This window comes from Tachypleus tridentatus, chromosome 13, assembly GCF_004210375.1.
Source record: "Tachypleus tridentatus isolate NWPU-2018 chromosome 13, ASM421037v1, whole genome shotgun sequence".
NCBI lineage: Eukaryota > Metazoa > Arthropoda > Merostomata > Xiphosura > Limulidae > Tachypleus > Tachypleus tridentatus.
Genome location: NC_134837.1, coordinates 162,152,441 through 162,178,770, shown reverse-complemented (window position 1 = coordinate 162,178,770; position 26,330 = coordinate 162,152,441). Strand labels below are relative to the sequence as shown.

General features: G+C 31.9%; 1 protein-coding gene across 7 annotated transcripts in view; it reads left to right on the top strand.

The window, feature by feature from the left end:
- The window catches only part of LOC143240696 (nuclear transcription factor Y subunit beta-like), a 71,116-nt gene that overhangs the window by 40,058 nt on the left and 4,728 nt on the right, over nucleotides 1–26,330 (top strand). For 5 of the 7 annotated variants that reach the window (XM_076483566.1, XM_076483568.1, XM_076483572.1 and 2 more), the window contains exons 4-9: nucleotides 2,176–2,211; nucleotides 7,839–7,904; nucleotides 10,377–10,444; nucleotides 19,975–20,104; nucleotides 20,382–20,460; nucleotides 21,742–21,827. In XM_076483566.1, the coding sequence (XP_076339681.1) occupies nucleotides 2,176–2,211; nucleotides 7,839–7,904; nucleotides 10,377–10,444; nucleotides 19,975–20,104; nucleotides 20,382–20,460; nucleotides 21,742–21,827 (465 nt within the window). The remainder of the gene's footprint in view (nucleotides 1–2,175; nucleotides 2,212–7,838; nucleotides 7,905–10,376; nucleotides 10,445–19,974; nucleotides 20,105–20,381; nucleotides 20,461–21,741; nucleotides 21,828–26,330) is intronic. The other 2 variants (XM_076483567.1, XM_076483573.1) reach the window with 1 other exon arrangement.

The following is a 26,330-nucleotide window of genomic DNA, read 5'->3' as shown; positions in this document are numbered from 1 at the left end:
GAAAAATAATAAATTATCAAATTATAAGTATCTTTGATATGTACCATTGAGCAAAGGACCATATTCAGAGCATTCAGTTTTTTCTTGTCAATGAGGAATCAGTCCTGCAGAATTGTGTAAAGTTTGATCTACTTGTGTGCTATGAAAAATGCAAAACTGTGGCAAGTATTAGGTCACATCATAGCTTTATTCCTCACTCTACCAACAAATTGTATATGAGAAGGCTATCAGATGATGATGTGTACACAGTTGTAACTGTTGGTAGTAGCAGTGAAAGTGATGCTGCAGCAGCTCAAATAGGGTCTACAGACAGCAATGACAATTATCAGCCAGGGAAATATATGGCATGCATATATGATCATGAATGGTACGTAGGAAACATAAAAGATAGATCAGATGAACATTCCGATGTGTTGGTGTCATTTATGAAGAAATCAAGAAACAAACTGTTCTCTTGGCCTGCAAGGTCACGTAAAGATGAAAGCTGGATTCCTTTCCAACATATTCTTCATCTGATAAGTGCACCTTCCGTGCAAGGCCGTAGTGCTCGCCACTATGTTCCAAGTCAAAGTGATCTCAACATAATCAAACTCGAATTTCAGAAATGTATTCAAGCTGTCTGAACAAAGCAATGTTTATTTGTTGCTGTTAAGGCTAATTTATCGCCAAAGCAGTTTTTGAAACATTTCATTGTCATGATTATTGCAATTTGGTGTGACTATAATCTTTCTCAGTTATCCCCTGTTGTAGCACTGTGCTTTTTGTGTCTGATATACCTTTGTATTTATAATATAATGAATCTTAAACTCAGCTATATCTGCATAACTGTAATCCATACAAAATATATTTGCATTGCCGTATGATCTAACTGGTTATGACAATAAACTTGTTCAGAAATGAATTAATTCTTTCTTGTTTCTTACAACTTCATTATTTAACATTGTTAAAGGCTGGTTAGAATATTTCAGTGGGAGTTGTAAAATTCTTACAGGTATTGTATGACATAATTGTATGGATATATTTGCACACAGTAACACACCTGAACTGAATTTTTGTTTAAATAAAAAACGTGTGGTCAGAGGATACTTTAAAAAAATTATAAGTAGGTTGAACACCATCCTGATTTTTTTGTAGATCATATTCAGAGATGTAAGAATATATGGTAAAAATCTGAAAAGGCTGAATAACTGGTGACATGGTCAAACTGTGGCCTGAAGTAGGGCTATTTTTAGCTAAATCATAAAAAGTTGCATGCAGCTAACTTTTTTTACAGGAGATCTAACAGACTTTTAATTACAACAGTTGCTGATTTATCAACTGATATGTTATAGGAAATTAGAAAACAAAATTCAGCTTTGTATAGTATTAAGTCTTAGAGATATGGCTTATTACATAAACCAATGTTTTTTACAATTTTGAGTTTTCAGGTGATTTTACTGCCTCAATATGCAAATCCTAAGAAAGATAAACTTGGTTTGAGACCATTTTTGAATTCTGTGAGATTATTTCAGTCAGTGTAGCAAATGTCAGCCTTCTACCACCATTACTCTTGCAGCTTTAAACAGCCAAAGTTGCCAGAAAATGAATTCACCAAAAATAAAAAATATTTAACTAAATTTCACAGGGCTGTAAATCAGAAAATATTAGAGATATTGATCTAATCTTTGGCAGTTGTTCATTATATGTGTAGATGAGCACATGTGAATTTTGTCAAGGCATTCTGTGGGGGTCATCTGCAGCCCTCTGGATGATTTGACATGAAATGACCTACTATCAAAATATTGTTTGCAAAAAACTGTAAAATAATGTATGAAATCTAAAGGTAACTGAGGATACAATGCTTTTTATTGAGCGAGTTGCTTACACAAGTAACAAAGGCCAATAAGATAAAGTATTAAAACAAGAACCAGACCTCTTTCACAGTAAGTAATAAATGTTGAATACATCTTTGCAAGTTTGAAAGAAAAAAATGTGAAAAGGTGATAAAAGTAAGGTATTGACAAACAACTGTACAATGGTAGTCTAATTCTTGTTTTGACTTAACATAATTATTGTGTTTCTACACAAATGACAGACAGTTGTAAAATTTCCTGCCATTAATTTAGTCATGAATTCAAAATTCCAATAAGATGACACAACCAAAATCTCAAACTTAGGGTTTTACTCTCTCACTAGTATCACAGAAACCTTGGAAGTGATCGGATCATACAGGTAAGGCTGTTTGTAATTACTTTTCAAGTTTTAGGTAATGGATTGTGTTTTTTATGTTTGAGATATACTTAATATTTTGCTTTTCTCTCAAGTTCTGGTAGACACGTGTTAACTTAGAATGTTCAGTTTTGTTATCAGTGAAAGATTTCTTGCGTTCTGTTTATCAAAGTAGTTTCCTTTGGAATCTCAAATTCAAGCTTGTGAGTTAGTGTAATAATGTATTAATGAGTGTAGTTTATTTAATTTCAAAATAAATTTTATATAAAAAACAACACAACTTTTAATGCCAAGACTTGCTTTGCATTTTATTTTTCTTACTCTTTCACTATCATTTATAAATAATTTCCCAATGTCAAGTTTAATTTTATATATACCCAATTGAAAACAAAATCTTTTATTTTAATATTTAATTTTGTCTCTGAAACTTGACACTGATAAAGTTTGGGAAATTTGAAGGGGAATAATCTTTTTTCATGGTGGTACCAAATTTTAGAAGGAGATATACCCAATGTTTCAAAAGTCACTTTTATCAATCAGGTGACTACATTGAAGGAAACCAATAAATACAATATGTTTTTGGATTATGTTAAAATTATTTAAGCATAGGAAATTTGCTTACCTTAGGAAATGAAAAATTGTGGTTACATTTGATTGTAGTTTGGATATACTTATTTTCTTATGACTTAAAAAAACATACTAATATATATATGATACACTAAATAGCAGGGGTGTAGATTTTTTACACCCGATGGGGGGGGATGATTTTTGCAACCACTTATGTGGACTGTTCAATTTGCAAATTGGTAATCTCTGATTACGTGAACCTGAAAGTTGTAAACATGCAGTCACAGAGTAATCTTGTTGCCATGATACTACAAGATTTCCATGTAGGTTTTGTATAAGTAAGGTGTCGTGAAAAGTTTTCAAAATGTTAGTAGAATAAAGACAAATGCCACATGAATTTATTCCTGAACACTGCACAGTATAAAAGATGGCCATTACACTTGACACCCGATGGGGGGATGATTTTTGCAACCACTTATGTGGACTGTTCAATTTACAAATTGGTAATCTCTGATTACGTGAACCTGAAAGTTGTAAACATGGAGTCACAGAGTAATCTTGTTAGCACGATACTTCATGGTTTCCATGTAGGTTTGTATAAGTGAGGTGTTGTGAACAGTTTTCAAAATGTTACTAGAATAAAGACAAATGCCACATGAATTTATTCCTGCACACTGCACAGTATAAAAGATGGCCATTATACTTGACAAGGTCACTAATAACTTTCATTGCATGAATTACGTTTTCAAATATTAATAAAATTAGTAATTACCCTTGATAAGTTTATATCTGGTGAAAAACTGTTCATGTTGTTTGATAAAAAATAATTAGAATGTCTTTGCAAACTCTTGAAAATTACACATCAATACAATGCAGCACATAATTATTCATACTTTTCATTGAAGTAAGATTCATTTAGTCCTCTAGTCTACCTGTTCCCAAACGTAGACCTCCTTTGTGATGATCTGTTTATGAATTCTTTCATAAGCTCTTCTATATATACCTTGTTGACATCATCTCTATGAGTGTAACAAACTGCCACATGGTTGAGGCGACACTGAGACATAGTTGACCTTATCCATGTCTGCAACCGTCTTAATGCAGAAAAGCTGCGTTCACATTCGCAGCTGGATACTGGACATACAAGCAAAATTTTCATGAGAAGAAACACTTCACTAAACATCTGCTTGCTTGTTTTATGCATTTTACAGTAAGCATCCTTCGCACCTTTCAGATATACTGCTTTTGTTGTTCCTTTGAACATGGGCAACTGAAACTCGAGCCGTTATGCAGAGATTTCTGAAGTTTATAACCGAGTTGTCAATCTTGCCAGATGTGATCATGTTCTCAAGTGTCAGATATTGCCTCAAGTCATTGTTGCCTGCATTGAATCTAGTGGTCAGATGTTCTATGACTGTGTCCACAAATTCAAAATATTGGCTTCTGTAGTAATCTCTAGCTGTTCCAGAATGGTGTGCTGAGCCATCACCTGTGATCCTTCTTTGGGGTCTGCGATTGCGTGGTAATTCAATAGGGACCAGATCTAGGGAAGTTACCTTTTTCTTAGCTTCATTAAATATTTGTTGTAATTTTCCTCTGTTAGCAATACCTGCAGTTGCTCAACTGTCATTGCAGATGCTTCAATCATGCCAGATACTGTTGCTGATTTTGCTTGGAATGCGCGGTTTAGTTTCTTTAATGCAGCTAATGGATGCTGAGAAATCAAAAATCCTAAAACTGTCTTTCCTTTGTCAAATCTGTCCAGCAGACCTCATGCTTTCACTGCTACATCTGATTTTTCATTTGCTAATTCAGACAATGTCACAGTAGTGATCATTAGCACATGTAATTGCAGACAGGCGGCACAACCAGCGTGTTGGACACAGTGGGTGGATGTATTTAACTGGACCATTGTGGCTGTCTGACGATACAATATTTTCAAAGATTGTCTTATATTTGCCTGACCTCTGAAGCAAGACACCAAGTTTATGTACCCACTGGATAGAATCTCGAACACATTCACAAGCTTCAACTGCATGTCACATTATTAAATTAGCCTTGTGTGCTCCACAGTGAAAAAACAAAGTTGACAGTTGCTTCTCTTTTATTTTTGCCTGGCATCCACTGTACGCACCACTCATGTTAGCGGCTCCATCATAAGTTTATGCTCTTAATCCTGACGGTGGTAAATTGTGTCTCGTCAGTACATCAAGTATGGTCGAGGATATTGTTTCACCAGTTGTATTGGAAACACTGTACAAACCAAGAAATGTCTCATGGATCTCAAAGTTTTCATCTACGTATCGTACACATATTGCTTCCTGTTCGGCACCTGTAACATCTTGAGTGCCATCAACCATTAATGCAAAGATTTTACTTTGCTGCACTTTGTGTGCTATGTTCCTCAGTATTTGATGGCTGAACATCTCCATTATTTCATTCTGAGCCTGGGGTGATGTGAATGTGGTTTTCTTTGACAAGATGGCCATCAACTCAGGATCTTCCTCTTCCAGGAGCTTCATTAACTGTAGAAAGTTTCCCTCCGTATCAGTATGTCCATGTAATGCTAAACCTTGACACAATAAGAAACATAAACTTCTGAATGTTTTGGCTAGACTTCTTTTGCATTCTTCCTGCTGCTGCTTTTTTCCATCATGTAGCTGGACAGTCACTGGAGTTACATCAAGTGAACTTTCTGGAGATATAGCGAATCTGTGCTGAGAGGAGAATTGGTGTTCATTGAATTTCTGTTTTGCCTTTTTCCAGTTGCAAAATCTGGTGGATACGAAAGTATACTCCATTGGTTTCTCCAATTTCCCTGTAAAAAGGCCTCTATTTTCCACCTTGGCACAATGAAAGCATGCGACTTTTTGAGTTTGATTCTCTAAGTGCAGCCATGGGAACTCATCAAACCACTTGCCCTGGAAGTTGATATTTTAAGATTTTGCTTTCTGTCGTGGTAATAGTTGTGCATCTGGATGATATGGCTTTCCACACTGTATCTGTACAGTGTCAGATTTTTCATTACTGCACAAACTTGTTTCACAACTATTTGGTGGTTCATGATGTGCAATAGTTGCACAAGTATTTTCAGACTCGTCCTCTGATGAACATGGTATTTCCTCTGTATGGCAAGTTTCTATTCCTTTGTTTGAGGTTGTTGGATTATCTGCATCTGCATTGTCACTTGTAGTATTAGTAACTGCCTTGCAGAACTGTCTAATATCCGAAAGTTTCAGACGCTTGCTTGTCATAATTGGAATCTTTTTTCCAGATGACTCAACTGGCTAAAATAGTCTTTATTGAAAAACTCTTAACATACAATGAATGAAGATAGAACAGAATGGAAGTTGGATTGAACTGTATAATGTATTTAAGTCGAACACGTGAACCTCACAGTGACTACCGAGCCGACTGACCACCTGGGCATCGCTGGGACAATAATGTGTGCTAGTTACAACACAAGTAATTGCAAATTTCTTAAAAAATACTTAAACAATCACAAATATATTATATTCCTGTTAAAGTTCATCAGAAGGCAAACATGTTGTGATATAATGTCTATAAGCACGTCTATTAAATAAAAATACCTAAACAAAAACTAGCAATACAATTCAAGTAGAGGCTTCAGGCCATTGAAATTGCTTCTTTTGTGTTCTAATTATACAAGAAAATACAATATTTTTACTGTCTATGATAAGAGAATATATTGTTCTTTTACCATAAAGCATTGGCTCTTTATTAGAGGGCAGTAATAATCTGAAATTTCATGGATTAATGAGGGCCACAAACACAGGTCTGATGAGCCCTGTTGTAAAATTGAGGCTCAGACTAAAGGGAGCAGAGGGGAGTGATGTAGGGTGCACCTGGATCCAAGTGGCCCAAACCTGTCATTAACTGTACACTAAACGTACACTATGGTCAGCGGTTTCTGCAGCCAAGGAGAGTAAGGTGTTTGACAATAAAACCGGCTAGACATGCATAAGAACAAATGGCATAGGAAAACTGCACAATATATACATAAGATTGATGCAGCTACAAGCTACAAATGGCCTGCCAGATCTAGATCACAGGAGTTTATGCTTGGGAGTAATATTTTCGAATTTCGTGCTCTGTTCATTCTGTTGTGATGTAAATTTTATTTAATATTACACTACATACAAGACATAGGTAGATTCTGTGAGAGTGCTTGCAAGCCTTACATATATACTTAGGCCAACTGACTGATACTTACGAATTATCGCTTAGATCGAAAAGCTTAGAAGTACATCTATTAAGATGTACATTTCGGCAACTGAAAAAGCCTATATCTAGGCTTAATTATGTAAGTTGAGTGGTAAGAACATGAGAATCACAAGAACAAACACACAATCTGTAGGCCTGTGATGCAATAAAAAAATTCAACAGCCCAAAGTGTAGGGGGGGGATGATTGTATGCACCATACCCCCATGATCTATGCCCCTGCTAAATATAACCAATCCATACAGTGCAAAGAGTTATTTCAATCGAGAAGCAAACAGTTAAAACCTCTGGGTAAAGGGAAAAGCTTAATGTAAATAGATATGATACAAACTGCTGGTAAAGGAGTTTAATAGTTATTCTTCATATCAGTTGATGTTAACATGAACTCTCATATGAATTTGCTCTTTAGGAAATGCATAAGTGATCTTTTTTTGATACATGAAAGAAAGTGGATATTTGATAGTGTAGATATTTAATTTTAAGCTGTTAATGCATAATTGTTGATATCAGTGTGGGATTTCAAAACATCTAGCACAGTCTTAATATCTTGTGAAGTTCAAATAACTTCACTCATGTACTTTTAAAGTTACAGATTAAGACTTTTATTATTTTTTTCAAACAGTATGATTTTTTTATATGGGAAAAATTTAGCTGCTGTTTTATCCCAATTGTTACAACATTTATTTTTAGCAAACTAATAGTGTAATTTTTTAAAATGAAACTGCCTTTTAATTCATATATTTCAAAACATACTCTATTTTTTGCATTAAACACTTTAGCAAGAGAACTAAAATAGTGAAAAAAAAAATTCTTCTTTTAGGATCGTTTTCTACCTATTGCTAATGTTGCAAGAATAATGAAAAATGCAATTCCAAAATCAGGCAAGGTAAGAGTCGTAGAAAACTGAGTGACATATTTATATTATTTATTTTTCTTAGACATACACAAAAAAAATGATTGAGAAGTTTCTATGACTATAACTGGTTACAGTTCTAATAAGTTTACTCTTTTTTGTCTTTTAATAAAATGAAACTTTTAAAAGTGATCATATTACACACAAAAAAAAAATATCAGTCTTGTCCATCTTACAGTTTGTCTTTATATATAACACTGGTTTACAAAAAAATATTTTTTGTTTGAGGCAAGAATGTGAATAGGTGTTTTTTACTAATTTGGGTGTGCTGAATTCAAATTTATAAACAGTTTTGCTCTATCACCTCTAGTTTTCTGGCTTTTAAATAGTCTCATTTTAGTATATACAGAGTATATACGTGCTTATTTCAACAGTTGCAGAAGCTTATTACAGATGAAACAGGATAGATAAAGAACATTGATGGAATAAATATACTTGGATGACACAATGTACACAATTCATAGTACCGCAGACAGTTAGAAATGTGTTTTCTTAGATGATCTGGTGTATTTTGCCTCCGGGATGTCACGCAAGAGCATCCAGCAGAAGTCTCCCATCATGCTGGGGTTCCACTTGCCTTGGTAGTTGCTCTCCATCTTAGTAATGTCTTAGTGGAATCTTTCTCCGTGCTCATCACTCACTGCTCCAAGGTTTGGAGGGAAGAAGTTGAGGTGGGAATGGAGAAAATGAATTTTAGTGACATTAGGCATCCCATATCCTCATAAGTCTTTAGCAACTTCTCAATACAGGCTTGGTAATTTGGTATGCGTGTGTTACCAAGGAAGCCACTACAGACTGACTTAAATGCTTCCCATGCTCTCAGTTCCTTTAAGGTAAGAAGCTCCTCAAAATCAGTATCCTTCAACACTTCTCCAGTTTGAGGTCCAACAAAGATGCCCTCTTTGAGCTTAGCAGCACTGAGACCTGGGAACACAGTAGACAAGTGTTGGAAGGCAGCACCATTTTTGTCTATGGCCTTCACGAAATTCTTCATCAAACCAAGCTTGTTGTGAAGAGGAGGAAGAAGCACCTTCTTCATGTCAACCAGAGGATTCTCCTTGGCTCTGTTCACCAGGAGCGAAAGTGCTTCTAGACCCCAGTCTTTCTGCTTGTAATGCTGGGATACAGCTCGACTATCCCAGAGACAGAGAAAGCAACAGTACTTTGTAAAATTAAACCATATGTAAGGCAATAATAATTATAATGCGTGGTTGGAAATTGTAATATAAATATATACCCAAAGATTGTGTGACACAATTGTCGAGGGACACCAACCTCCTGCGCTGACTGCCAGTGCACTGCTGGCTGTTGATTGAGGCGTGTTGGCTACAGCAACTGCCAAAATCCGTCTTGATATATAGCTATATATATATATATAATGTAATGCTATCACTTACATTTATTGCATAATAACTAAAAAAGAAGACATAAGTCACACAATATTAGAAATTAACCCTGAATGCATATATGCCTTTATGTACAGTGTGTGTACAAAATGTACAGTATGCATATCTAAAACACTAGAGGTGATGAGTAAAAACGGATTTCAAATCTGAATTCAGCACCCCCAAATTAGGTTAAAACAGCTATTTTTGTGCTTGCCTCAATTTCTTTGTAAACCAGTGTAATCAGACTTGATTAATAAACTTGTCTTGTGTAAGTTAGTTAAATCAAAACATTTACATTGATTTCTTTTGGTGTGAAGTTTGATTGATTACATATTTCTTTAATTTGTAGTTGACCAAAACCCATGTTTACTGTTTGCTTTAGCCTTATGATTGAAACTTAAACATGTGAGTGTGTATTAAACATTTTCAAATTACCATATCTGTTTTAATAAATGCTCACTTTACTATCTCTAAATTGTGTTTTATGTGTGTGTGTATAAAGATGCAATTTTCTGACTTTACATAAAAAGAGAAACAAGAATTGACAATATGTATATATTTTTATTCCAGAAATTACAAAACTTTAGCATGTCAGGTAAAAATCTACTGATAGTCTCTTTTTGCTGTTCTATTTATCATAGTTATGTTTATAGCTAATTCTGTGAGCATTTGTACAAAAAGAATTCCAAATGAACAAGAAAAAAAATTATTGCAAATTAAACCACATTTGGTGATACAACTTGCAAAGTATTAAAAATATGTCTTATGAATAATTGGTTGTCCTAGTAACCACATTAGAAGTCAATACTTGTATGTATCATCATATCAGTGAAGTCTTTTGCAAAGTATGCCCTTGCACATAGTAAAAGACACTGGGGTTTAATTTGACTTTTTTTTTTTATTATTGGATCCCAAGAGATAATTCAGTAATGGTGGTTTTCTTTTATGGATGTAATAATTAGGTATGTCTAATAAATTTTAGTGAGTTTGGAAGAAAAGTATTTTTTCATAGGAATTTTCTGTTTGACAGGTTTTATCATGAATAATTTTTTTTCAGATTGCTAAGGATGCTAAAGAATGTGTACAGGAATGTGTGTCTGAGTTTGTGAGTTTTATAACCAGTGAGTATCCTTTTACTGCAGGAAATATTCTGTGATATTTTTAGTTAAAGTTTATTTTGTGTTACATGCTCGGTCTAAATACATTATCGATACTCAAAACATTTGATATTGGATTGAATGTGAATATACATTTTCTACTTTCTTTAGCTTTGAAGTTCTAAAAGGCATAACAATTGTTGTTAAAACAAAAAAAAATGTTTCAGCAGATGCTCAAAGTTTGTTTTTATTTTGGTGATTTTTAAAGTTAAAAGCACACAATTTAAAATGATACTTTCTTACATTTGTTATATATGTGATATGTGTATACATATATATATATTAGTGAAAATGAATACATTTTAATGAAATGAAATAAGGAAAATACAAGGAAGGGCTGTGTTAAAACAACAAATTCACACTTATAACTTATTATATTAATTTGTTATAACTTAAGACAGGCCAAAACAAGAATAAACAAAAAATGTTGCATTAATTGAATAGAACCCAGGTTACAAGCTATAATGTGGGATTATAAAATGTACCCTAGTTTTCTAAGTGACTGTGGAAGTAGGACTCACACTGCAGTGAGGACAAACCTTCTATCAGTCTTAACCTCTATTCACCACTCTCACCTAAGAAATAGAGTACAATAGATATAGAAATAGAAATTAGGAGAGCAAAATGTGGATGCTCAAGCCCACAACGTTCCATATCTATATCACTCTCCATTGCTTGCAAACAGTTGTGGGGATGTGACTGCTCTCCCAGGAAGAAAAAATTAATTTAAACAAAAATAAGAAAAATAAAATAAAAAATGAGGGTGTAAGTAAGTTGAAAACTTACCTCTTGAAGTTAGCATTCCAGCCCCTAATATGGTAGAAAGGCACTAATTGACAGCACAGCAAATGAACTATACCAGCATGAAATATGCCATCTAGCTTTCCAAACAAACTAGTATAGCTCCCAACCAACACCCATTCACCAAGTCTACTGTGACTATCATGTTTTAAACGAGCCTTTGTATGCAGCAAGATGTGCATCTGCTTAAAGTAGTGCCAAGTTGTTAAATGACCTGATTCATAACTTAACATAGCTATTAGAAGTTTTAAGTAAAATTTCTCTAAATTTTATTTATTTATATTTATTTAATACATTCTTATATTTGTTATAGAATAGTTTAATAATTTTATATAACATTTTTCTATTAAATCCATTAACTGTTAATTTTTGTATCAGTATTTCAACATTACTGATAAAATATTTAAATATATTACACGTTTTACAATATCTGAATAATTGCGAAGTTATAATGCTTGTAACAGAAGGGTGTGATACATTACTATTAAAGATGTTAAACTATAAATTAAAAAGGTAAAATATTTACATTGATATCCTTATAAATTATTTTAATTTCTAAATCTAAATAATATACACTGCTAGCCAAAATCTTAAGACCAATGAACATAAAGAAAAAATATGCATTTTGCATTGGTGGACTCAACCACTTATTTGAGTAGAGCTTTGAAAGATGAAAATAAAAAATTAAAAAATAAAAATAAAAACGTTTTTAGCATTTAATCTGGAAAATGTGAACACTATGAAATTAGCCTAAATACTAGCTGGTCAAAAGTTCAAGACCATACCAAAAATAAATCCTAAACAGGGTAGGAAATGCCCAACAAGAGGTCTCAGTAGTGAGTTGTACAGACGTCATTGCGAATAACTTCAAACATTCGCTTTGGCATTGTCGATATAAGCATTTGCAGAAGACTGGCTGGAATGTTATTCTAAGTAGTGAAGATGGCTTGACGAAGACCATGCACTGTTTGGAATTGATGTCAATTTCTAAAGACTTCCCTTGCCATCCACCTTGAAACATTTTCAGTGGGGTTCAGTTTGGGTGAACACGCTGGATGATCTAAAATAATCACGTTATTTACTATGAAAAAGTCCTTTGTCCTGCAGTCATTGTGGAATCCAGCATTGTCCTTCTGAAAGATCCAGTCATTTCCACACAATCGAGGGCCTTCAGTCAATAAGGATGCTCTCTCCAACATGCCAGTATAGCCAGCTGCTGCTTGATGCCCCTGTATAATCTGAATCTCTATTGTTCTATGGAAGGAGAAAGCATGATGGAACCTCCACTATGTCGTGTAGAAAATGTATCTGGTGGGATATCTTTATCATTCCAGTAACTTGGAAGCCATCTGGACTGTCAAAGTTAAATTTTTTTTCATCAGAGAACAAAACCTTCATCCACTTTTCTACAACCCACGTTTGGTGCTTCTCAGCAAAGTTTAACCGAGCTGTTTCATGGTGTGGAAGGAGGCATGGCCTTTGAAGACTTTTACGATTTTTAAAGCCTTTCTCTCATAGATGCCGTCGTATTGTTCTTGAGCTGCATTCTGCCTCCATAAGGGCCTTAATCTGGTTCAACAATTGGCTGGTGTCTTGCCAGACAACCCTTCGAATCCTCCTGCTCAACACCAGCACAATTTTCTTGGGCTGACCACTTGAAATTCTCGTTTCGTATCTTTCAGGGTCTGTTAAGAAATTTGCAACAGCAGTTTTACTATGCCCAATCTCACCAGCAATGGCACGTTGAGAGAGACCTTGCTTTTGCAGCTTGACAATTCTGCCACGTTCAAACTCTGTCAACTTTTTAGCCTTTGCCATGTTTTTACTCAATGTAACACAGGAGATGTCAGTCTGAGATGTTGACAGCACTAATGCTTGAACACAAATGACTAAATTTCGTTACGTGTTTACCAATTAACGCTTCGTTTCAGTATGGTCTTAAACTTTTGACCAGCTAGTATTTAGGCTAATTTCATAGTGTTCACATTTTCCCTATCAAATGCTAAAAAATTTTTTTAATTTTATTTTTCCTTTTTTTATTTTCATCTTTCAAAGCTCTTCTCAAACAAGTGGTTGAGTCTAACAATGCAAAATGCACATTTTTGCTTTATGTTCGTTGACTTTAAGATTTTAGCCAGCACATTTCTGTATTAGATATTGAAGTATTTTCAGTTTCTTATTCTGCTGGATAAATAATGTTAATAACATTATTTATTTCAGGATCATTTACACTAATTTAATCATTTATATATCTGTAAATTAAGTTAAAAATATCTGGATATGTGTAGTTTTTAATAAATATATTCCTGTAATAGTAAAGATATAAATTTGCTGTACAAGTACAGTAGTTAGTTAGCTCCCATTGAAACTCCTATTAATTATTTAAGAACCTGTTTGTTGAAAAATATATAATTATTATAAATATAGAAACTTACTATGTCTTTTATATTTTTGGAGGTAAATATTCTTTTTTCTAGTTTTAAAAAAAGATAACAGAACTGTTCTATTAATGAATTTAAAACAAATATTAAATCTTTTAATGGAATTGTGATCTACAATGTGGTAAAATCAAATATTTGAATATTATTTATTTGTTCACACTTTTTTAGATATTTTAAAATAGTTTGATTATTTTTATAATCCACAAAAATTTGGTTTTTTATTATTAACACTTACATTTTTTATTTTATCAGTTAAAATATGGAGTATTTTATGTATATTTAATAATATAGCCAGCTGTTTGATAATTGTTCTAATTGAATTGGAAATAAAACTAAATTTAAATGCAGATTTATGTAGTTTAGGAATAGCATAAAGAAATGATAAATCTACACAAGAATTTTGTTTATAATAAAATTTATTATAAGTTTTAGTGAAATTATTAATTACTGTATCTTTGGATTGGTTAACAAGTTTAAATGTTTGTGTACTATTGATTTCTTTTACCATAATTAATGCATGAAACTTTTTACAAATGATACGAATGCTACAGTTAGCATTATCAGTGGGAACTATAACATATTTTTCTTGCAATTCTTGAAGTGTATTTTTTAACTGATGAAACAGTAAATCTGTATGGTATTTCTTTCCAGAAACCATCTAAGTGCATAAGATTTAATATGGTTAAGTTTTAAAATGTATTAATCAGTATTGCTTTCAATAGTATGGTATTTCTTTCCAGAAACCATCTAAGTGCATAAGATTTAAAATGGTTAAATTTTAAAATGTATTAATCAGTATTGCTTTCAATAGATTTGAGAATATTATTCTTATTACATAATACTTTATGGTTATTCTGTATTTAGATCCTTTTTTGATCATTTCACCTAATATTTTATCTTTTGTAATATTCAAATTACCAGTGACAGTACGTTTACAAGAAGTATCGATAAATAAACTATTTTGACACTCACAAGGTAAGCTATTAATGTCATCTACATTTACATTAGTTAAAAAACTTCTATAATTATATAGTTATTTACCAATTGGAACTTTGTGTTTATAATTGATGGTAGGCTTTAAGTTTGTTCAAGGAAAAATATTATTTTTTATCCACTGAAGAATAATTTTAGAAATCTGCAAATCAATGAATATTTTATGTCTAAAATTAATTACCAAATATGAAGGTTTGAATTGCTGTTTTTCTTTTTCAAAACCTGATAAATCATTGACTTTTAATCGATATTTATGTCTACAAGCAAGTGTTTTGCTGATCATTTTGGGAAAATTAAGTTGATAAATCTTTTTGAAAAATAATTTATGTATTGATTTCCAAAATGATCATGCAAAACACTTTATGCGGACGTACGCCTTGCTGCACACAAAGGCTTGTTTAGAACATGATAGTCACAGTGGACTTAGTGAATGGATGGTGGTTGGGAACTATACTAATTTGTTTGGAAAGCTAGATGGGATGCTTCATGCTGGTACAGTTCATTTGCTGTGCTGACAATTAGTGCCTTTCTACCATATTAGGGGCTGGAATACTAAATTAAGAGGTAAGTTTTCAACTTATTTATACCCTCATTTCCTTATTTTCTTTTTCTTATTTTTATTTCAATTTTGTTTTCTTCGGAGACCAGCCACATTCCCATAAGTGTCTGAAAGCAGTGGAGAGTGATATAGACGTGGGATGTTGTGGGCTTGTACACCCACAGCTCACTCTTCTAATTTCTATTTATATATTTATTGCTACTGTTTTATTTCTTAGGTGAGAGTGGTGAACTAAGGCTAAGACTAATACAAGGTGTGTCCCCACTGCAGTGTGGGTTCTACTTCCAGAGTAACCTCCAAAACCTAGGATACATTTTATAATCCCACATTATAGCTTGTACTCTGGGATCTTTTCAGTTAGTGCAGCATTTTTTGTTTCAGTCCATACATTGTTTATACATGCAATAAAACCTGTCTAAGGCAGAATCGTAAGAGACTGAGTAAAATTTCCGGCTTAGACAGTGCACAGGAATTTCCTTAATTACATATAAGTTTTGAGCGGAATGTTATACTTGCTTGACTCAAGGGAAGTTACACATTTGCGAATAAAGTTATTATACTGTTTATGCTATATTTATTAGAATAAGAACAAAAATAGACATTCAAAATATACACAAGTACACAAAATCTTAATCAAATATATTTGAAGAAACTGTCCAATTTCAACTGTTTCATTTTTTTAATGAGCTTTCTCATGTGGTTAAAAGAGAAAGCCAATTCCAGGGCCTTTTCATGAAGTTCATTTTCCCCCATCATTTTTGCATACAATTTGATAGCATGAATGTAACTTAACACTTGAGATGAAGTAGGATTTTCTACTTCCTTGCTATTTTTTCCATTTTGTTCATCTTCTGAATCTCTCACACTGTTACCATTTTGCAATTCTATTATAGATTTTAAATCAGTTTCATCAGTTTCTGTTAAAACATTCTTGTCAATGTTCACAAAACTTTCGCATTCACAAAGTCATCTGCATCAATCTTCTCAATCAGAGTTTGGATTTTACTAGAATCGTCATAACAAACAACTTCTCCTCAATCTCTGCCAATATCAAGAATAAATGCATAGTTTCAAAAGCACTTTATTATGTATTCAGTTGTCCATATTTGCAGTAATAGGAAGAAGCATCAATTTTCTGTATTTTAATTTTATACACTGTATAATTTCATTATCTTGTAGCTGTAGAACTGATGCTGTATGTGGAGGTAGAAAGACTAAACAAACATTTGAAAGCTGAACTTTTGGGTGACAAGTTCCATTATCTAGGAAAAGAAGAATATTGCTATTTTCTTTTGTTTAATTTGTTCAGAAATTCCTTGAATATAGCAGTGGTCACCCATACTTTATTATTTGCTTTCCAATCCACAGGGCCCGGCATGACCAAATGTGTTAAGTCGTGCGACTTGTAATCTGAGGGTTGCGGGTTCACATCCTGGTCGCGCCAAACATGCTCGCCCTTTCAGCCGTGGGGCGTTATAATGTGACGGTCAATCCCACTATTCATTGGTAAAAGAGTAGCCCAAGAGTTGGCAGTGGGTGGTGATGACTAGCTGCCTTCCCTCTAGTCTTACACTGTTAAATTAGGGATGGCTAGCACAGATAGCCCTCAAGTAGCTTTGTGCAAAATTCCAAAACAAACAAACAAACCATTCCACAGGAAGATGATTCTTTCTTAAATTTTTGAAACAGCTCAGCTTTTCAATTTTACCTATTACCCATGGTTTCTCTAGTTTTCAATCAGTAGATGCAACCAAAAGTAAGTCAATTGCTCTTTTGAATAGCAATCTTCAGAATAATCACAGCAGAAAAAAGAACAGAATATATTTAATCAATACTTATTGTAACAAAATGTCTGAGAATTAATATTTAAACAAATTATTAATTAAACATGAATTTATTAATATTTCAATAAATTATTAATTAAATAAGAAATTAATATTTAATCAAAAACATATTTTCTGCTGTACTCAGGTTCTAATCTTATTTGTTGATAGAGGAGGTAGGTGAAAGCTTTCTGTCTGCATTATGTAGGTTCTGCCATATAGAGGTTCTTTTGTAAGAGAAATCTTAAGATAATACTGCAAAATTTTGATATTTCTGGCTTGTACAGGTTTCTGCCCCATGCAGTTTCTGGCTTAGATAGGTTTTACTGTGTATGTCAAACAATGTATATAATACTTCTAAGTCAACCATTTAAGAAAATTCGAAAATTTGTTGTGGGATTTAAACTGAAACTTAGCTAAGCTATAAGCAAATAGTAAAAGTGTTTGAACCAGTATTGTTCTATATAATATATCTATAAAGTCTACATATAACAGATAGTGTTGTTGTTATCTGTGTAGGTTTAAGGTTTAACTGAATGTTTTCAGCCCTATACTTGAACAAAATATTTCCAATATTGTAATTTTTGCTATGTCATTCTGTTGGATACTTCTTTAATTTAATTGGTAAAATGTTTGTAGACACTGTCTTAAAAAGTTTGTAATAAAAAAATATGAAAGTTTCAAACATCATTATTAAAAAGATGAAGAAATATATTTTGAAAACAATTTGGTTGATTTTAAGTGTTTCATAAAATCTCTTTTTACAGTTAAATTAATACTATTATGTTCATGTTTCAAATACATTAGAAAAGTTTGTGTGTTAAGAGTAATCAAAATTCTAAGCATTTTTACCAGTTCACCTTTTATGAAAAGCCAAACATGCTTTCAATAGTCATTAGAACATATATAGTTTATCACTTATTGCCAAAACAAAATTTACAATATCAATTAAACAAATTATTCTAAAGAAATTTTAGAAAAGTGTAACTAACAACAAAACAGATGGGGTAAAAAAATACCTATACTTCTTGAGTTCTAGCTGCTTTTTTGTAGAGAACCACAAAGAACTTGTTTTAAAATTTTCATTAATACCACATAGAAAGTGAACTTTGGTGACTAGGCAATGTTATCATTTTCCAACAGGTAATATGAGTGTAAATAAGAGAAATCTGTTTCATATAATCATTTTAACAAACTATATGATGTGCTATATAAACATAACTATTCGTATCTACTTTTAGCTGACTGAACGACTAAAACTAAATTATAAATAATAGAAGCATGAAAAAGAGTAAAAATCTTTAATAGCTGTGATTTTATTTTCTACCTATGTTTTGGCTAATAAACATTTCTTTCCATTTTGGTTTTTTACTAAACTAAAGAAATAAATATTTACCATGAGAAACCTGATGTTTCACTTGACATTTTTCATTGTTATAGAAAAATCTGAAAAAAGTGTAGAATATGTTAATTTATTTTGAGATGTAATTTGAAAGAAATTCTAGGAAATACCATAATTAGTTATATAAATTAGTATTTCATGCACCATGTGGGTCCTTAATTTCTAAATTATTGTATTTGAAGTAGAACATGACAGAAAATTAGTAATTTAAGGTTCTTCAACTAAATATAGCTTTATTATGGAATGTTTGTTACTGTAAGTATGTTTTCTTGTAGTTTCGGTTATAGTTTCCTTTTATTTTTTACTCGTTCATCAGCCAGCACAGTCAAAAGTATGAATTATTTGTGGTCATTCTGTAGACTATTTGGTAACTGTTGTTTAATAGGTATCATTAGTTAGAAAATTCTGTTGTCTGTTTTGTTTTTGTATTTTCATTTAGACTTAATAATTTGTTTTAAGATTCATAGTTTCTGGAATTTGTTTTATACATAAAGCCTAGGCCTGGTGAAAAATTATAACATTTGTACTTTTTGTGCTTGTTTCAAATTTGAACGTTTGTATGTCATTCCACCTGCTTTTGATGTATTTTGGAAGCTTCAAAAACTCAAAATGATTAAAAAGCCGTTAACTGTGATGGATAAAACAGAAACAAAGTTTGTTCAAAGAAGGCTTAACATATAGGAGGTATTTGAAAATCTTAAAACGTTTCTTTTGAACAATAACTTTTTATTCAAAATGTTTAAGTAGCACATAGTTGTTAACATTAAAATTATTTTAATGAAACGATTCAATTTCCGTTTTTTTACATCTGATGACAAACTAAATGTTTTTATATGGTTTCATTTGTTATCTGGACAAACATCTAAATTTATTTCTGTAGGAAGAATTTTGATTTCGGGTATTTAATGTTTTATACATTATAACTATAATGTATAGTTATAATTATAACTGAAAACCACTTGTGGTTTTGCTTATATGAATCTGAAATTAAGAGTTTCAGTCCAAAAACTTCTGACAAAAATTATCTGATAGTAGCAATTTTTTAGATACATTTGATATTACCTGAAACATATAAAAATATATTTACCATTTTCTGTAATTAGTAAGTTCAAACAGAGAAGAAATAGAGATAGTTTATTAGTAACAAACATGATCTTTTCGTACAACATATAGCTAAAAATTCTATTAAGACAATCTGACCTTCTGAAGTAAACTCTCAGTTTCATTCTTTCAGGATGTACCTCACATTGCATCCATATTACATTTGATGGAAAGAGTTTGGTGACATTTTAAATGTATATATATGTATCTCATGTTGTGAGTGTGTGTATCGTCATTAGTTAACAGCTATAGCATGTATTTCAAAATAGTGTGAAAACATGCCCTTTTTTATGTTTTATGATGAAATGTACTTCATCAGGTATAATAGAAATGCTTGTTGTTTGATGTTAATATTGTCCTTGACCCCCTGACCTACAGAGCAAGTGACAGGTGTCATCAAGAAAAGAGGAAGACCATAAATGGGGAAGATATTCTCTTTGCTATGTCCACTTTAGGGTTTGACAACTATGTTGAACCACTGAAATTGTACTTACAAAAATACAGAGAGGTTTGTCTAATTACTTTTTAATAACATGTAATTTTTAATGTAATAGGAATAATAACTTAAATATTCTGAGATTTTTATTTATTCATTCAAAAACTTAAGGAGTTGAAACATTAAGAGTTTTTTGAGTTTTTTTAAAGCTATTTTTAAGCTACATGAACTCTGTAGCTCAGCTGTTAGTAAAATATAGTCCAAATAGTTCTGAAATTCCATTGTGCTATGATTGTTCATTGTTGGTTCTAATCAGCTATAAACAGACTCATTGATTATTGTTTTATAGTCAATGAAAGGAGACAAAAATGTATCTGTTGGACAAGCTACAGATTCCTCACTAGATGAACTAGGAGAAGAAAATTTTTGTAAGTTTTGTTCATGAGATGCCTTAGAAACTATCATATTTGTAATGTTTTATAAGAATTGCAGACACATTGGTATTATTTGGTTAAAAATTTTAGAGTCTTATATTAGGAGTGTGAAATTCTTTAAAAGACTCATTATTCAAGAAACAGAATGCTAGAAAAAAGTCTGTTGCATACAAAAAAGTACAATAAATCTTTTATGACTTTGCTTTTATTGGATGATAAAAACAGTCATTATACTGCCAGTGGCTACTCGCTGTTGTTGGGAGTAGCATATATTACATGTATGTATGTATTTGTTCATGTATTTTATGTTTTCAACATTTAGCCATTAGTGTTTTATAGTCCTTGTTTTATGTTTTCAGCATTTAGTCATTAGCATAGAACCCTGTATATGAACTGATAAAGAAATCATGGTTTACATTAATTCTGCCACAAACTAAAATAGTGTTTATTGTATACAACAACTAAATTCTTATATTTTATATATAATTTTTAGAGCTGGCTGTTACACTTTAATGGACTCCTGTAGGTAACAACAAAGTAATAATATTGTTCCATTAACTGAAATATATTTCTTACTATGTGAGCACTGAGGTTTTGGAGATTAAAGGGATATAAACATTTTTATATATTTTTTTATTTGAAATATATAAATGTCTGGATTGAATTATTCATGTTGTTTGTGCTAGAATTTTGCAGTTCAGAATTTTCAAAAAGTTGTCTTCTTAGAAATTTGGCTACGTTTATCTGGCAATAAAACTACATTGTCAAAATTATAGTAAGATTAATGAAACTTAGACTATATAAAAAATTTTGAAGTTTTACATGGTTTTTTTTTTTACATTCTGTAGGACCCAGATAAAAGTAAAATGTGTAATACACATGGTTATTAGCCATGATCTAACAACTTGAAATAAAGATTGTCTTCTGCTAAATGTTTTAAAAGAATTGAAGGCTGTAATCTGATTTATGGTTAAATTTTAAAAACTAAGTGAAAGACTATGGTTTAATTACTAACTAAGATATTTTAAGAACTAAACAAAGACTGTGATCTGGCAGCTAGCCAAGATCTGAATGAAGAAATGGAATAATAATAAAAAAAAACAAGTTCAACTTGACTGGCAGATTATTCGACCAGAAAATGTAGTTTGAGATGTATTTTGAATGTTTTATTCCTTTTACATAACATTTAATAAAATGAGTTGTAATAAATTGTTAATAAGAATAGAAATGCATCAAAACTGTTAAGATGTAACATGATTAAATTGTTGTTTCTAGCTGCACAAACCCTGACAGCCAGTATTCTTGGAACTGAGCAAAATGGTCAACATAGTGTTGTATATGCGACAACTTTTCCAGCTCAGGTATAATACAATAAGTTTTCTTATGAGTGTGTAGTTTTATAGCAGTTTGGCTGAAATGTGTAATATAGTTGTTTTGGTGATTTAAATTTTTTTATAATTATATTTTTATCATGGAAATTATTTTGACATCACTATCTTAGTGCATGGATTTAAAACGAACCTAAATCTCCTTGTGAGATATTACTGGTTTACAGTCAATAATATTACTGACTTAACTGATGAATTGTATTCTAAACTTTGAATAAAAATGGGATTATAAGAACAGATATTTAATTAGCTATACTTAATACTGGATTGATTTATATTTTAAGTAGGTAGTTTGTTCCAGGTAAAACATAATATTAACCATTTCATAACAGGCTCAGTATAATATACACGAGTGCATCTACACACTTGCACACATTAAGTATTTGTATTATAACTTTTGATACAGCATATGTATCTTCACAACATTTAGTAGGCTTTTAGTAAAGATTACAAATATTTTGTAAATCAGATTTTTTAATGAAATATATTTACTGAAGATTTGTTTGTGAAAAATAGTCTTTTCATTATTAGTCTGAGTGCAAAATGATTTCATGTTATGACTTAAAAAACTATTCTTCATCCCAAAAATCTCAAATATTTATGTAATTTGTAAAACCTCCTAAATATGTTTCAAACATTTGTTTTCAAGAAGACTTTATATTTTATGTTATTTTCTATGTTCTTAACTTGGTGGGTTCTGTTACATGATTAACCTTGTAACCATCATAAAAAATTAGGAAATTGTTTTTTCATGCTAGAATAACTACATATTATAACACAAAAATATGAATATTTAGTGTAAGTAGCTTAAGTCTGGTGACACTATATTTATTATTTTTTTATTATATTGACATTCCAGTCATACCTAGCCAACATTACACAACTTGCATTGACATGGTGCATGTGCACTCATTACATATCCAGTAGTATAAAACTGAACTTTAGTCTTCCTTGTCTTGGCTGTGTTCTAGTGGACTACTGTTTAATAATGTACAGTCACATTTCAGTTAAGAAATCAAGTATATAGAGTATACTATTTAAAAATAAATTATTAAGCTCATTCTTCTTAAAATACAGAACAATAAATCAAGAAGTAAAGCAAACAATTATCTCTTCTCTCTATGACATTTGTACTTGCTGCTGGACATAGATTACTAGGTCTTTTAAAATTTTGCATGTAGAGGATACCAAACAAAAATATTTTTTAGGTTTTATATATACAGTTGTATAACCAAAAAAATTGTAAGTAACTACACTGATACCATATAACTCCAGTATAATATATCAAGCTTTGTAACCAAGAGGTATTTAGGTTTTTAAAAAATATGAAACTTGAAGCAGGCTAAAGACATAACCTACCTCCTTGAAATCTTAGATTGAAAGAATGTTGTAGTCTTTTTACAGATTAAAGTGGCTGAGAAAAGCACTCTGGGGATATTCTAAGCTGTTTATTGGTTATTCACATGTCATATTTTGAAATAAGTGTATATAAAGGGCCACTTTTGGAAAGAGTTGAATGAGGCTACTGTGTTTGATTTAGTACATAAGCCATGTCTCAGCAAAATAAAAAGATATGAGGTTCTTATCTTATAACATCACTTGATAATATTACTAATTTGAGTTCATAATTTGTATGAAACTATAGACTTTGTATTTTGCTGTCACAAACATTGTACACAGTACTGCATTCAACATACCACGTGACTCACTAAAATCTATATTTTGATGTGTTCTTATAATATTTACTTTTAAGAAATTAACTCGTATACATAATACTAAAGTTTGAATTATAAACTGCAATTTGATTCTAAAGTTATTGACATAAATTCATTAAATAGTAGTTCAATAAAATTTTGAATCTGTCAACAAACAAGATGACATGGCTTTTGACCTGCTATTCATCTGAAAGGGTTAATTGTTTAATAATAAATGAAGCAAGGGATGCACATGTACTTACTAAGGAATATCTTTTGCATTCATTGGTTAATATTATCTAGTGTCTAGCAGTCATTTTTATTAGCCACTAAATCAATATTTTTTTATATTATTAATACATCTGAATTTTAATATGATACCTCACTTTCACTTAAATAATAGCTTTTCTTAATTTGTGCTGCTTTCTATGTATGAAATATTTGCTGGTCACAAGCCCACATATTTTCATTTGGTATATCTGCATTGTAACATGCAAATGAGCATGTGACAACTCTTCATCAGTATAAGTGCAACACTTCTAGTGCAGCTTACTCCCTGTATACTATAAAACACAATCTGCACTTAATTTTGTACTTGTATGTAAGGATGTCTTTTTTCCACTTTAAACTTTTTGGACATCACATTTTTTGTTGAAGTATCTACAAAGACATAACATGGTATGGATACATATGTACTGTTGGATCTATGTTTTGCAACTTTTTTTGTGTGTGTGTCTAGATTTTTCTGTCTTTTTTTCATGTTACTATTTCACAAGTGTAACTTCAACTCTGTCTGAAGTAAAACAACAAGATGTTTGTACTGGACTAAGAGGTAAAGTGGTGTTGAGTTTGTTGGGAAAGTGACTTTTTTGTGTGGTGGAATCTTTCATGTAGTCTGGACCTTCTTTTTAACCTGAAATACTTCTATCCCTATTTTGCACTTGTAATGTAAGGAGTTTTGCCAGTTTTTTCTCGCCACCTACTTTTTCCTTATCTTATACACATGTTGTTTTTAATCTAACTAAGCCTCTTTTGTCTATATGTTTATGATGGGGTTTTTCAGTTATGTTCTTTCTCTCTTTCTCTTTGTAATTTGCTCTGTTTCTTATTTTTATGTTTTTTACTTTCTCTCCAGGTACAAAAGATTGTGTTTCATTACTTTCACCCTGACTTTGGTGCATGTTTGTCACATTCTATGCCCTTTGTTATCTCATATGTCTGGACATAACATCAGGTGCAGTCTTTTCTTGAAGACTGGTGATCATGTTCTCTGTTTTGACTTCTTTAGGCTTAGTTATTACCATCTTTATGTTGAACTCTCTCCCATTTGGCATTATTTTTCTTCCATTTAACTTTTTTCCATGTTAATTCACCATTTTCCTCTACAATCATGTGTTTATCTTTCTTAGCATTCTCACTTTATATTTGGTTGATTTGTTGTTATACCTTATTGGGATGAAATGCCCTTCTTATTCAAGTATTTTTTTCCTCTTTTTTAGCTTCATCTGGCTCCTTTTCTGTGCCAGTGTGAGTTTATTGGAGTGCTTCTTCCTCTGAAGTTGCATGTCAGGATTGTATGCCATTGCATTTTCTTAACTTCACTGTTTACCTTTTTCTGTTCCCAAGTTTCTGCTTCCTTTGTTGTCCCTGTCCCCATTGCCAATTCCTTTGTTGTCATAATTTCTTCCAGTGCCTGGTACTGTCAGTTTTGGCAGTGATGGTTCTATAAGTTCAGAGATAATTGAGCCTGTTTAGATCAGCTTGCAGACTTCTGCTCTTCATTAGCAGCTAATTGTTGGGCACTGAGATTTCTGTCAGAGAATCTTTTCTTTTGTTGTATTTTGTTTTTTTTCATTGTCTTCTGTTTCTGCTACTTCCCTCCTCCAAGAAATCTTAGTTCTTGCCAATGTCTGTCCTTAGCAGTGTTGGACCTAAGAGCTATAGATGCTATCATTCAGGTTGCTCATTTTTCTTCAGTATTTTATTCCTGTCTTTACATTGTTCCCAAGGAATTAGGGTACTGACATCTGGTATTAAATATTTAATGTCTAAGTTGGTTTCATTACCATCCTCGATTTACCACTGATACTTTTCTAACTCTTTAATAAGTGGCTCATTTTCCATCGTTGATCTCTCTGTTATGGCTTCTTCTCTTTTGAAACCAACTGATTCCCACCTTTCCAAATTTTTCAACTGGTTGTTTGATATTAATTTGTCCATATCGACTATTGCAGGCTCTAAGGCTGCACTGTCTAATACTTTCCATTTTTCTAATTTTCATCATGTCTTCTTCTGTCCTTTCTATCTTGTTTAGGATCTTTCAGCTTCTGTACCCTCCTCAGCCTGCCATTATCCCTGAATTTTGCTGTACATTCCCTTACTTCAACTCTCTTTGAACCTTTAGTCTCTTATTGTTTTTACCATTTTTTCCATAACTTTTCTTACTCCTTTTCCCATGCAAATATCAAAGGTCAGATGTGTATGCTCATAATATTTTTGAATGCATTGTTACTGTTCATATGTTCTCCTTTATTCCAACTGTGCTTTTTTTTTCCAAGAACTCTGCACCTTTAATTCATTTTCATCCATTGCTCATCTTTATTCTCTGTCAGTACCATTCTTTTTTGTCCTGTGTGGACTCTTTTTTTTTTTGTTTTGTGTTCTGCACTTTTTTGTGGTTGTTCCTCCTGCCTTTTTATTCCATGTAGCTCCTCTTCTGGCTGGGACCTTTCTCCTATTACTTTTACTAGTTCGCTCCATCAAATCATCCATCAGTATTATA